The following is a 12,939-nucleotide window of genomic DNA, read 5'->3' on the forward strand; positions in this document are numbered from 1 at the left end:
GCAGTAGAATTGGAGCTGAACAGAACAGTGTTTAAAAATAAAGATGTCTTATAGGTAGGTCAGAGCAGGGAAATTTATAGAAATAAGCTTGGTGCTTTATGGGAGTGATAAACATTTCTTGAGTGTGTGTTTTCCCAGAGTTTTTCATTGAAGCTTATCCCATTAACAGGTCTTGATTTAGCCCAGTCATTGCGTATAAGATGGCCTTTGGAGAAAGGTGCCTGGTTTTAATTTACACAGTAGAAGCAGTCCATCAGCCTTGGAAGATGTGCCAAACCTGCTGACTTTCTTATTAACCTCTCTCCAGGAAGTATTCACACTGACTTAGAAATTCCTTCAAATCAGATTTAGACAGATTTGATGATATGTAGGGAAATATTTAAGCAAAAACCTTTGGCCAATTCTTTTTTCTTGCCTTTTGGAGAAACCAGGTTTTGTGTTTCCTCCCCTTTTCCCTTCTGCTTCCCTTGCCTTCACCTCTCCAAGACCTCCTTCCTTCCAAAGCTCTCCTCAGTGGTGGGCTTATCTGTGACACCTTATCTGATGGTGTTCTTTGGGAGTTCACCCCCAACTCATCTCTTCCTGTCTGTATCACTTGTGGCATCCTTGACACTGCCTAGTGTCATCCTGCATATGTCTTATCTCCACTGTGGGTTGGTAATCCCCTTGAGAGTTGATTCACAGGCTTGGGTGGATCTCTCACAGGTGTAGAAAAGCAAGCTAATGTTTGCTTCAAGTGTTTACCTAATGTTAACTTTTTTCTAAATTTTATTTAACTTCTCCTCCTCCTTTGCTTTTGGCTAGGGTCAATCCATTTCAGAGGAAAAAAATTTAATCAAATGCTTTTTTTCTGTTTAGCTCCAAAACCTTGGAATTAATCCAGCCAACATTGGGTTCAGCACACTGACCATGGAATCTGACAAGTTCATATGTATCCGAGAGAAAGCTGGTGAGCAGGCACAGGTCACGATCATTGACATGAGTGACCCAATGGCTCCGATCCGACGGCCTATCTCTGCAGAGAGTGCCATCATGAATCCAGCCTCTAAGGTGATAGCTCTGAAAGGTAAACCCGATGGGATTGTTAGAAAGGAATCTTATCTCACTTTAACTGCTGTGTTACCTTAAATATTGAACAAGTGTCACTAAGCTCATGGCAAAGTGTCATCAATAGTATTCAACTTAATTCCAAAAGTTTTAGCAAAAGTTATGTTTAGTGTGCCCTACTAAGAGGCCCCTGAGCACCAGAACTTCTTGGTAACATCACCCACAGTGCCAGATACACCGAGAGGAAGAAAATGCCCAGGCCTTTGTCTTCATGCGACTAGGAACTCACAACAGCACTGTGCATGTTTCCCGGGAAGGCTTTGTGGCCCCCTTGCCCGAGGGCCTGCTGCAGTGGTGCTTCCAGTTATCCAACGACACAGGCTTGGGGGTTTTCCTCCTGTGAAACACATCAATGGTAGAGGAGCTGATAATTAATAAAATTTCACTACCTTGAAATCAGGGCGTCTTGGGTGCTTAAAGCCTTCTAGTTATCTCGAAAAATATAGAATTGTCTTATATTGCCTTCATTTGGGAAATAAAAGGATTCTGTATGCAGTAGACTTAATGTTTTATGTGAAATGCATTATCATTTACTTTAAAAAGCAAAAACTGGGCCAGCCGCGGTGGCTTACGCCTATAACTGCCGCACTTGGGGAGGCCGAGGCGGGTGGATCACCTGCGGTCGGGAGTTCAAAGACTAGCCTGACCAACATGGAGAAACCCCATCTCTACTAAAAATACAAAAAATTAGCCGGGCGTGGTGGTGCATGTCTGTAATCCCAGCTACTCAGGAAGGCTGAGGCAGGGTGAATAGCTTGAACCCGGGAGGCGGAGGTTGCAGTGAGCCGAGATCACGCCATTGCACTCCAGCCTGGGCAACAAGAGCCAAACTCAATTTCAAAAAAAAAAAAAGATAAGCAAAAACTGTTTCTGGACCTAAAATTTGTGAATGCCAAATATTAGCTTTACCTAGGCTTCTGTTTTGTTACAGAAGTAGTGTCTACTTGGTCATTTCAGTAGATAGAAGGACATCTGGAAGTTAAGACCTTTCTATTTAAAAAGAAATAACTGAAATTCTTTTATTTGAAAGGATCTGTGGTCTATTACCAACCCTACCTTTTCCCTTGTCATCTTGTGAAAGTAATTATTTGAACATATAGTATAAGCAGTATAAACTATTTTAGTTAGAAATTATTGCTATTCTGGAATATTCATGTTTCTTTTATCTTTATCTTACTTTGTCACTTATCCCTTGGCTGTTTTTGATGCAATATTTGCCTTGTAGTGTTGCCCTTTTCTGCATTTTATGTTGTTGTAGTACTTAAAAAAAATATTTGTAGAGAAGGGGGTCTCACCGTGTTGTTCAGGCTAGTCTTGAGCTCCTGGCCTCAAGTGATCCTCTTGCCTTGGCCTCTCAGAGTGCTTGGATTATAGGCATGAGCCACTGTACCCAGCCTTGTTGTAGTACTTTTGAGAGACCTTATTTAGCATGTTGTTTGCTGTTTAGTGTTCTCAGTAGGTCTCAAAAATGGTCTGCATTTTAGTCTTCCTGGTTTTCTGGTACAGTTCTTTTTAACAGTGTGCAGTGCGGAGCTCCTAGGGTGTGTGTGTGTGTTCTGGTGTGGAGTTGGGGAGTAGAGAGAACGCAGTGGTTTGATATTGTCAATCCCTTCCAGCCAAAGACCACCAGGAACACACTTGCAGTTGAACAAGATGGGTTTATTGTTGCAGTGGGAGAGAACACACGCCATGGGGAACTGGGGAGTGTCTCGGTAAGAAGGTGTTAGAGCCTTTTATAGGATTTGGGCTTTGGTTGGATGATGTAGGGAGTAATCTAAGGAAGCAGGGGTTTGCTGTGGATTGGATGCTGGTAGCAAGTGGGGGTAATTTTTATGATTGTGTATCTCAATAAATCTTATCTATTAGGGAGGGAAGACTAGAGTGAGATTAACGCTCTAATGGGTAAAGAAATAGCAGTCACTTATTTTAGCTGAAAGAGAGGGGTGTTGGTATTTTGTGAGTTGCGCAGTAACCTTGTTGTTTCTGTGCTTGCTCTGTCTCACTTGATCATGGTCTCAGGGGGCCCTTGCCTGAGGCTGCTGTTCTCCGAGGTGGTTTATGTCCATCAGGAGAGCAGCGTGGCCTTGCCGTGATTGCCAGGCCAGCTTCCAGGTGGCAGGGGCTGCTCCTTTTTATTTTTATTCTTAATGGTCATATACATCACTTCAGCTATAACATGTTGAGTCCTGTTTTCTTTTGTGTAGGGAAGTGTAAGGCTGTAGAACCAAAAAGAGACATAATTTTAAGGTTTGTCTTATTTATTTATTTATTTATTTATTTTTTGAGATGGAGTCTGGCTCTGTCACCCTGGCTGGAGTGCAGTGGCGTGATCCCGGCTCACTGCAAGCTCTGCCTCCCGGGTTCACGCCATTCTCCTGCCTCAGCCTCCCAAGTAGCTGGGACTACAGGTGCCTGCCATCACGCCTGGCTAATTTTTCTATTTTTAGTAGAAATGGGGTTTCACCGTGTTAGCCAGGATGGTCTCGATCTCCTGACCTTGTGATCTGCCCACCTCGTCCTCCCCAAGTGCTGGGATTACAGGTGTGAGCCACTGCACCTGACCAGCTTTATCTTATTTTTACTGCTAATTCTGTAGCAGTCAAATCTCGGATCATTGTAGTACAAATCATAGACAAGTGGAGGATGTACAGTGTGTTTTCAAGGCCCTATGTCAAAATGAGCAAACGGTCTTTGAAGAAAGAGTTGTTTGTATAGTGATTGGTTGCTGGAGATGATTGATTTGCAGGTGAGCTCCTCAGAGTCCTCTGCGGTATCACACACCTTGACTAGCTCCTAGGATCCAATGCAGAAATACAGGGTGTGGGGGGCCGCACCTTGTATCTCACAGATTTTTCCCATTTTGGCTGGTGAAGTTTTGTGATTGGAAAGGGGCTCATGAAGCAGGTCTCAGACCTCCTTTTACAAAAAGGGCTAGGCCAGGTGGCTCATGTCTGTAATCCCAGTGCTTTGGGAGGCCAAGGCGGGAGAATTACTTGAGCCCAGGAGTTCAAAGCTGTAGTGAGCTATTATTGCGCCACTGCATTCCAGCCTGGGTGACAGAGCAAGACCCTGTCCCTAAAAATAATATTAAATTAAATTAAGGCCGGGTGCAGTGGCTCACGCCTGTAATCCCAACACTTTGGGAGGCCGAGGCAGGCAGATCACCTGGAGGTTGGGAGTTCGAGACTAGCCTGACCAATGTGTAGCAACCTCCTCTCTACTAAAAATACAAAAATTAGCTGGGCATGGTGGCGTGCACCTGTAATCCCAGCTACTCGGGAGGCTGAGGTGGGAGAATCACTTGAACGCGGGAGGCAGAGGTTGCAGTGAGCTGAGATCGTGCCATTGCACTCTAGCCTGGGCAACAAGAGCGAAACTCTGTCTCAAACAAACAAACAAAAAAAATAGGGAAACTTTGTCTCAAAAAAAAATTAAAAGGGACAGCATTGCAGCCTGTCCTCATGCCTGGCCATGAACTCCCAAGGTGCTCAGAGATACTCAGCCCACATCATTGCCAGGCTTTCTGGAGAAGCCTGGAGCAGATTCACTTACCCAGTATCTGTTCATACTTTCTTTGCTGATGGATTTGTGGTGAATTCCTTAAAACCAGATACATTTTGCCCTTGACTTAAAGAGCGTGAAGTGGTGGCAGAATTCTTCATATGTTGTTTATGATTTTAGTGGAACACTTTAACTGAACCTGGCTAATTTTTGTGTTTTCAGTAGAGACGGGGTTTCACCATCTCGGCCATGCTGGTCTTGAACTCCTGACCTCGTGATCCACCCCCTTGACCTCCCAAAGTGCTGGGATTACAGGCGTGAGCCACCACTACCGGCCTGTTTAGCTTTTTTCTTTCTTTCTTTCTTTTTTTTTTGGAGAAGGAGTCTCGCTCTCTTGCCCAGGCGGGAGTGCAGTGGCGCTATCTTGGCTCACTGCAGCCTCCGCCTCCCAGGTTCAAGTAATAATGCCTCAGCCTCCTGAGTAGTTGGGACTACAGGTATGTGCTGCCACGCCCAGCTAATTTTTGTATTTTTAGTAGAGATGGGGTTTCACCATGTTGGCCAGGATGGTCTTGATCTCCTGACCTTGTGAGCTGCCCGCATTGGCCTCCCAAAGTGCTGGAATTGCAGGCGTGAGCCACTGCACCCAGCCCTGTTTAGCTTTTTAAGAAACTGCCTAACTGTTTTCCAAAGTGACTGTCTCATTTTTTTTTTTTTTGAGACGGAGTCTTGCTCTGCCGCCCAGGCTGGAGTGCAGTGGCCGGATCTCAGCTCACTGCAAGCTCCGCCTCCCGGGTTCACGCCATTCTCCTGCCTCAGCCTCCCAAGTAGCTGGGACTACAGGCGCCCGCCACCTCGCCCGGCTAGTTTTTTGTATTTTTTTTTTTTTAGTAGAGATGGGGTTTCACCGTGTTAGCCAGGATGGTCTCGATCTCCTGACCTCGTGATCCGCCCGTCTCGGCCTCCCAAAGTGCTGGGATTACAGGCTTGAGCCACCGCGCCCGGCCGACTGTCTCATTTTATATACCCATCAGCAATGTATGAGGATGCCAGTTTCTTCACACATCCATGCCAACACTTGATACTATCTTTTTTATTATAGTAATTCCAGTGGTTGTGTACTAGCATTTTGCAGTTTTAATTTTTATTTCTCTAATGCCTAATTATATTAAATATCTTTTATTTTTAAATATGATTATTAACATTTATATGTATTTTCTGAGAAGTGTCTATTTAAATCTTTTGCCCAGTTCTTAATTGGGTTATCTGTCTTATTATTGAATTATAAGAGTTCTTTATATATTCTGAATATACATTTATCAGCTATGTAATTTACATATATTTTCTCCCAGTCTGTACCTTGTCTTTTCATTCTCCTAATGACATCTTGTCTTAGTCTGTTTTTTTTTTTTTTGAGACGGAGTCTCGCTCTGTCGCCCAGGCTGGAGTGCAGTGGCCAGATCTCAGCTCACTGCAAGCTCCGCCTCCCGGGTTTACGCCATTCTCCTGCCTCAGCCTCCCGAGTAGCTGGGACTACAGGAGCCTGCCACCACACCCGGCTACTTTTTTGTATTTTTTAGTAGAGACGGGGTTTCACTGTGTTAGCCAGGATGGTCTCGATCTCCTGACCTCGTGATCCGCCCGTCTCGGCCTCCCAATGTGCTGGGATTACAGGCTTGAGCCACCGCGCCCGGCCGGGAACCTGTTTTTAATCCTTTCGATTCTCTACCCACAAGTAATTGACTGGGTCATATCATTATTCATTTTTAATTTTTTTGAGGAACTGCCATCCCTTTTCTATAGTGGTTGCACTATTTTACATTCTCAGTAGCGCACAGGGTTCTAATTTTTTCACATTCTTGCTAACACTTGCTATTTGTTTTGTTTCCTTTCTAATAATAGTCTTTTTTTTTTTTTTTTTTTTTTGAGGCAGAGTCTCGCTCTGTCGCCCAGACTGGAGTGCAGTGGCGCAATCTCGGCTCACTGCAAGCTCCGCCTCCCGGGTTCACGCCATTCTCCTGCCTCAGCCTCCCGAGTAGCTGGGACTACAGGCGCCCGCCACCTCGCCCGGCTAGTTTTTTGTATTTTTAGTAGAGACGGGGTTTCACCATGTTAGCCAGGATGGTCTCGATCTCCTGACCTCGTGATCCGCCCGTCTCGGCCTCCCAAAGTGCTGGGATTACAGGCTTGAGCCACCGCGCCCGGCCTAGTCTTTTTTTTTTTTTTAAGAGACTGTAACTTTGAACTCCTGGACTCAAGCTGTCCTCCCACCTTAGCCTCCCAAGTAGCTAGGACTATAGGCATGCATCACCACACCCAGCTAATTAAAAGCATTTTTTCTTTGTAGAGACAGGGTCTTGCCATATTGCCCAGGCTGATCTTAAACTCCTGGTCTCACGTGATCATCCCATCTCAGCTTCCCAAAGTGCTGGGATTACAGGTGTGAACCATCTCACGCAGGTCATCTTTTAATTGGAGTATTTGTGGTTTTTGTTGTTGAGTTGTAGGCATTCTTTATATACTCTGGATATTAACCCCTTGTCAGATATATGATTTCCATATACAGGCAGACCTTGAAGATATTTTGGGTTCAGTTTCAAACTACGACAATAAAAAGAATATTACAGTAGTGAGTCATATGAATTTTTTGGTTTCCCAGTGTGTATAAAAGTTATATTTATACTATGCTGTAATCTATTAAGTGCAAAATAGCATTATGTCTAAAAAAATGGATTACCTTAATTAAGAAATAATTTGGCCAGGCACGGTGACTCATGCCTGTAATCCCAGCACTTTGGGAGGGTAAGGCAGGTGGATCATGAGGTCGGGAGATCAAGACCATCCTGGCTAACACGGTGAAACCTGTCTCTACTAAAAGTACGAAAACGAAAAATTAGCCAGGTGTGGTGGTGGGCACCTGTAGTCCCAGCTACTTGGGAGGCTGAGGTGGGAGAATGGCAAGAACCTGGGAGGCGGAGGTTGCAGTGAGCTGATATTGCGCCACTGCACTCTAGCCTGGATGACAGAGCGAGACTCCATCTCAAAAATAAATAAATAAAAATAAAAATAAAAAATTAATAATTTCTGGCCAGGCGTGATGGCACATAACTCTAATCCCAGCACTTTCAGAGGCCAAGGTGGGAAGATCGCTTGAGCCTAAGAGTTCAAGAGCAGCATGGGAAACAATACAGTGAGACCTTATCTCAAAAAAAAAAATGCTGGGGGTGGTGGTGCATGCCTGTAGTCTCACCTACTCAAGGAGGCTGAGATGGGAGGATAGCTTGAGCCCAGGAGTCTGAGGACTGCACGTCAGCCTGGGTGACAGAGAGAGACTCTCAAAATAAATAAATAAATAATCTATTTATTCCTAAAAATTGCTTACCATTATTAGCCTTCACTGAGTTGTAATCTTTTTTTTTATTTTTATTTTTTAAGATGGAGTCTCTCTCTGTCGCCTCGGCTGGAGTGCAGTGGCATGATCTCGGCTCTCTGCAACTTCTGTCCACCAGTTTAAGGGATCCTCCTGCCTCAGCCTTCCGAGTAACTGGGATTACAGGCATGTGCCACCATTCCCAGCTAATTTTCGTATTTTTAGTAGAGATGGGGTTTCACCATGTTGGCCAGGCTGGTCTCGAACTCCTCACCTCAAGTGATCTGCTGGCCTCGGCCTCCCAAAGTGTTGGGATTACAGGCGTGAGCCACTGCACCCAGCCGTGAGTTGTAATCTTTTTACTGGTGGAGGGTCTTGCCTTGATGCCAGTGGCTGCTGATTGATCACAGCGGTGGTTGCTGAAGACCAGAGTGGCTGTGGCAATTTCTTAAAATAAGACATCAGGCCGGGTGCGGTGGCTAACGCCTATAATTCCAGCACTGTGGGAGGCTGAGGCAGGCAGATCATGAGGTCAAGAGATGGAGACCATTCTGGCCAGTATGGTGAAATCCTGTCTGTACTAAAAATAAACAAAAAAAATTAGCTGGGCGTGGTGGCGGGCGCCTGTAGTCCCAGCTACTTGGGAGGCTGAGGCAGGAGAATCGTTTGAACCCAGGAGTTGGAGGTTGTAGTGAGCCAAGATCGCACCACTACACTCCAGCCTGGCAACAGAGAGAGACTCCATCTGAAAAAATAAATAAGTAAATAAATAAAAAATAATAAAAAAAATTAATGAAGTTTCTGCAGGATTGACTCTTCCTTTAATGAAAAATTGCTCTGTAGTGTGCAATGCTGTTTGCTAACTTTTTACCCACAGTAGACTTCTTTCAGAATTGGAGTCAGTCCTGTCAAACTCTGGTGCTGCTTTATCAGCTAAGTTTATGTACTATTCTAAATTCCTGTAGTCATTTCAACAATGTTTACAGCATCTTCACTGGGAGTAGATTCTATCGGAAGAAACCACTTTCTTTGCTCATCTGTTCAAGTTTGATCCTGAGATTGCAACAGTTCAGTCCCATATTCAGGCTCCACTTCTGATTCTCTTGCTGTTCCTACCACCTCTGCAATGACTTCCTCCACTGAAGTCCTGAACCTCACAAAGTCATTCATGGGGTTTGGAAAACACTTCTTCCAAATTCCTGTTAATATTGATATTTTGACCTCCTCCTTTGAATCACGAATGTTCTTAGTTGCATCTAGAATGGTGAATCCTTTCCAGGAGTTTATCAATGTACTTTGCCTAGATCCATCAAAGGAGACACTATTTATGGCAGCTGTAGCCTTTAAAAATGTATTTCTTAAGTAGTAAGACTTGAAAGTTGAAACTACTCTTTGATCCATGGATTGCAGAATTGGTATGTTAGCAGGCATGAAAGCAGCTTTCATCTCCTTGTATATCTCCATCAGAGCCCTGAGGTGACCAGGTGCATTATCAATGAGCAGTAATCTTTTTAAAATAATTTTTTTTTCCTGAGAAGTAGATCTGAACAGTGAGTTTTAAATATTCAGTAAACCGTGCTGTAAACAGGTATACTATCATCACGACTCTTGTTGTTCCATTCATAGAGCACAGGCAGAGGAGATTTAGCATAATTCTTAAGGGCCTTGGGATTTTTGGAATGATCGGTGAGCTTTGGCTTCCACTTAAAGTTACCAGCTGCATTATCCCCTAACAAGAGAGTTAGCCTGTCTTCTGAAGCTTTGAAGCCAGGCATAGACTTCTCTCTCACTTGAGTCCTAAATGGCATCCTTTTCCAGTGGGAGGTTGTTTCTTCTCCATTGAAAATGTGTTCATCAATGATCTTAGCTCTTCTGGAGAACTTGGCACAGCTTCTGTATCAGAACTTGCTGCTTCACTTTGCAGTTTTATGCTATAGAGATGGCTTCTTTCATTAAACCTCATGAATCAACCTCTGCTAGCTTCAGACTTCTTCTGCAACTTCTTCACCTCTCTCAGGCTTCATAGAATTGCAGAGAGTTAGGACCTTGCTGTGGATTAGGCTCTGGTTTAATGGATTGTTCTGGCTGCTTTGATCTTCTATCCAGGCCACTACAACTTTCTCCATATCAGCAATAAGGCTGTTTGTTTTCTTATCATTAATGTGTTCACTGAAATAACACTTTTAATTTCCTTAAATAACTTTTCCTTTGCGTTCACAACTTGGCTAACTGTTGCAAGAGACCTAACCTTCAGTCTGTCTCGGCTTTTGACATGACTTCCTCACCAAGCCAAATCATTTCTAACTTTTGACTTAAAGTGAGAGACGTGGGATTCTTCCTTTCACTTTCACTTTCCTTTAGCAAGGAAGATTGTTAAGGTTGTTAAATGGCCTTATTTCAATATTGTTGTGTCTCAGGGAATAAGGAGGCCTGAGGAGAGGAAGAGGGACTAGGGCATGGCCAGTAAGTGCAGCAGTTAGAACACACACTTTTATTAAGTCCACTGTCTTATATGTGTGTGGTTCATGGTACCACAAAACAATTACTGTAAAAACATGAAAGATCACTGATCACAGAGCAGCATAGCAAATATAATAATGAAAAAGTTTGAAATATCACAAGAATTACCAAAGTGTGACAGAGACAGGAAGTGAGCACATGCTATTGGACAAATGATACCAATAGACTTGCTTGATGGAAGATTCCCGCAAACCTTTGATTTTTTTTTCCACAAAACAAAAGAAACGCCTGTAATCTCAGCACTTTGGGAGGCTGAGGCGGGCGGATCACCTGAGGTCAGGAGTTCAAGACCAGTCTGGCCAACATGGTGAAACCCAATCTCTACTAAAAATACAAAAATTAGTTGGGCATGGTGGTGGGCGCCTGTAAGCCCAACTACTCGGGAGGCTGAGGCAGGAGAATCTCTTGAACCTGGGAGGCAGAGGTGGCAGTGAGCTGAGGTCGTGCCATTGCACTCCAGCCTGGGCAACAAGAGTGAAACGCTGTCTCAAAACAAAACAACAACACGAATGCAATATCTGCAAGACACAGTAAAGCAAAGTATAATAAAACGAGGTATGCCTATACTTTCTCTCATTCTATGGGTTGCCTTTTCTCTCTTTTGTGACCTCTGATGCTGTCCAATTCATTTTTTTCTTTTATTGTCATATCAAAAAAAATCATTGCAAGATCCAACGTCATCAAGCTTTTCCCCTATGTTTTCTCTAAATGTTTTATGATTTTAATTGTTGGGATTTTTTTTTTAATCTGTGAAATTTTTATTGGCCTCCTGCTCCCCTCCCCAAAGGGTACCCTGCTTCTGCTGGCTCAGTTCCTCAGAACTTTGGTGTCATTGGTCTCAAACACCACTTTGCCGTCCGCTATCCTGCAGGTGGTGGTCTTTTGGATGGTTTGCGTGGAGTTGCTGCTATCTAGGGCGTCACCAAGACTGAAGTCCTCCCTATCTTCCAGCAGGCGGCGATAGGTGGTGATCTCAGCCTCCAGATTGACCTGGATGTTCCAGGCCTTATAGTCCTGGGCCTGGCACTGTCCCTCTGCCCGGGTCTATGCCAGCTCTGACTCCAGGTACAGTAGGACCCTGTTGAACTGCTCCATCTGCATGGTGTAGCAGGCCTCCACCTCCCTCAGGCTATTCTCCAAGCTGGTCTTCAGATTTCTCATCAAGTCCAGGCCAATCTCCAAGGACTAGACTGGACATCTCAGCTCCATGAGTGTCAGCTCAGCAGCTCTGATCTCAGCGGATTGCGTGGTGACCACTGTGGTGCTCTCCTCAATCTGCTGGGACTAGTACTTGTCCAGCTTCTCTAGGTTCTTCTGAGCCAGCTTGTCATATTGGGCCCAGATATCTGCCATGATCTTGCCAAGGTCCTGATATTTGGACATCTGCCTCCACAGTCAACCCAAAGCTAGCAATCTGGGCTTGTAGGCCTTTTACTCCCTCTTCATGGTTCTTCTTCATGAAGAGCAGCTTCTCCTTGAGAGTCTCGATCTTTGTCTCCAGCTGCAGCCCAGTGACATTGATGTCATCATTGACCTTGCAGAGCCCATGGATGTTGCTCCCCACAGACTGACGCATGGCCAGCTCTGTCTCATACTTGATTCTAAAGTCAGCAGCAGCAAGATGGGCATTGTCAGTGTGCAGAACGATGAAAGTATTGTCCACAGAATTTGCAAAGATCTGAGCCGTCAGCTTCTCGATGGTCTTGAAGTAATGGCCCAGTGTCTGCCCTGGGGTTCCTTCTTCTCCAGGTTCTCCCGGTTTTTGCTCTCCAGCCTCTGATTCTTAGTCTCCAGGCTCCTCACTCTGTCCAGGTAGGAGGCCAGGTGGTCGTTCAGGCTTCGCATGGTCTCCTTCTCATTCTAGATGCCTCCTATTCCCGCCAGACCGCTGGCCATTCCAGTGGCCGGGGCCCTGGACCCCAGGTTACCCTGGAAACTAGTGGAGTAGGACACAGAGATCTGAGAGCTCAAACCCCTTACATCTGCATAGATGCCGGCTGGGTTTCTGATCGACCAGGTACTGTAGCTGGGCGGCTGGACGGATCCCAGGGACCGGTAGTTGGCAGAGAAGGTAGTGGAGTGAGTGGTGAAACTCATGCTATCTGGGGAGGAAAATGAGAGAACAGGACTCAGGTTCTGCCTATGATTTTAGTTTTTATGTTTAGGTCTTTAATCCATTTTGAGTTACTTTTTGTATATGGTATAAGGTAAGGGTCCAATTTTATTCTTTTGTGGACCCAGTTTCCCTAGTATTATTTGTTGAAAAGAGTATTCTTTTTTCCTATTGAATGGTCTTAGTACCTTTGTCAAAGATCATTTGATCATATATGTGAAGGTTCATTTTTGGGTTCTCTCTTATATTGCATTGGTGTCTATGTTTCCATGCTGTTACCATACATTTGGTTACTTTAACTTTGTAATGAGATTTAGATTCAGGAAGT

The 12,939-nt window shown here is 44.5% G+C and overlaps 1 protein-coding gene across 9 annotated transcripts in view; it reads left to right on the forward strand.

The window, feature by feature from the left end:
* The window catches only part of CLTCL1 (clathrin heavy chain like 1), a 104,981-nt gene that overhangs the window by 15,179 nt on the left and 76,863 nt on the right, over positions 1-12,939 (forward strand). For 6 of the 9 annotated variants that reach the window (XR_004442327.1, XM_033232976.1, XM_033232975.1 and 3 more), the window contains exon 2: positions 859-1,066. The exons of 1 other annotated variant lie outside the window; for it this stretch is intronic. Coding sequence is in view for 5 of the 8 variants with exons in the window: in XM_033232976.1 (XP_033088867.1) it covers positions 859-1,066 (208 nt within the window). In the remaining 3 variants the exon portion in view is untranslated. Of the gene's footprint in view, positions 1-858; positions 1,067-12,939 lie in introns of those variants that run through there. 2 more of the 9 variants (XM_033232977.1, XM_033232978.1) reach the window with 2 other exon arrangements.

This window comes from Trachypithecus francoisi, unplaced genomic scaffold (assembly GCF_009764315.1).
Source record: "Trachypithecus francoisi isolate TF-2019V2 unplaced genomic scaffold, Tfra_2.0 Lachesis_group14, whole genome shotgun sequence".
Classification (NCBI taxonomy): Eukaryota; Metazoa; Chordata; class Mammalia; order Primates; family Cercopithecidae; genus Trachypithecus; species Trachypithecus francoisi.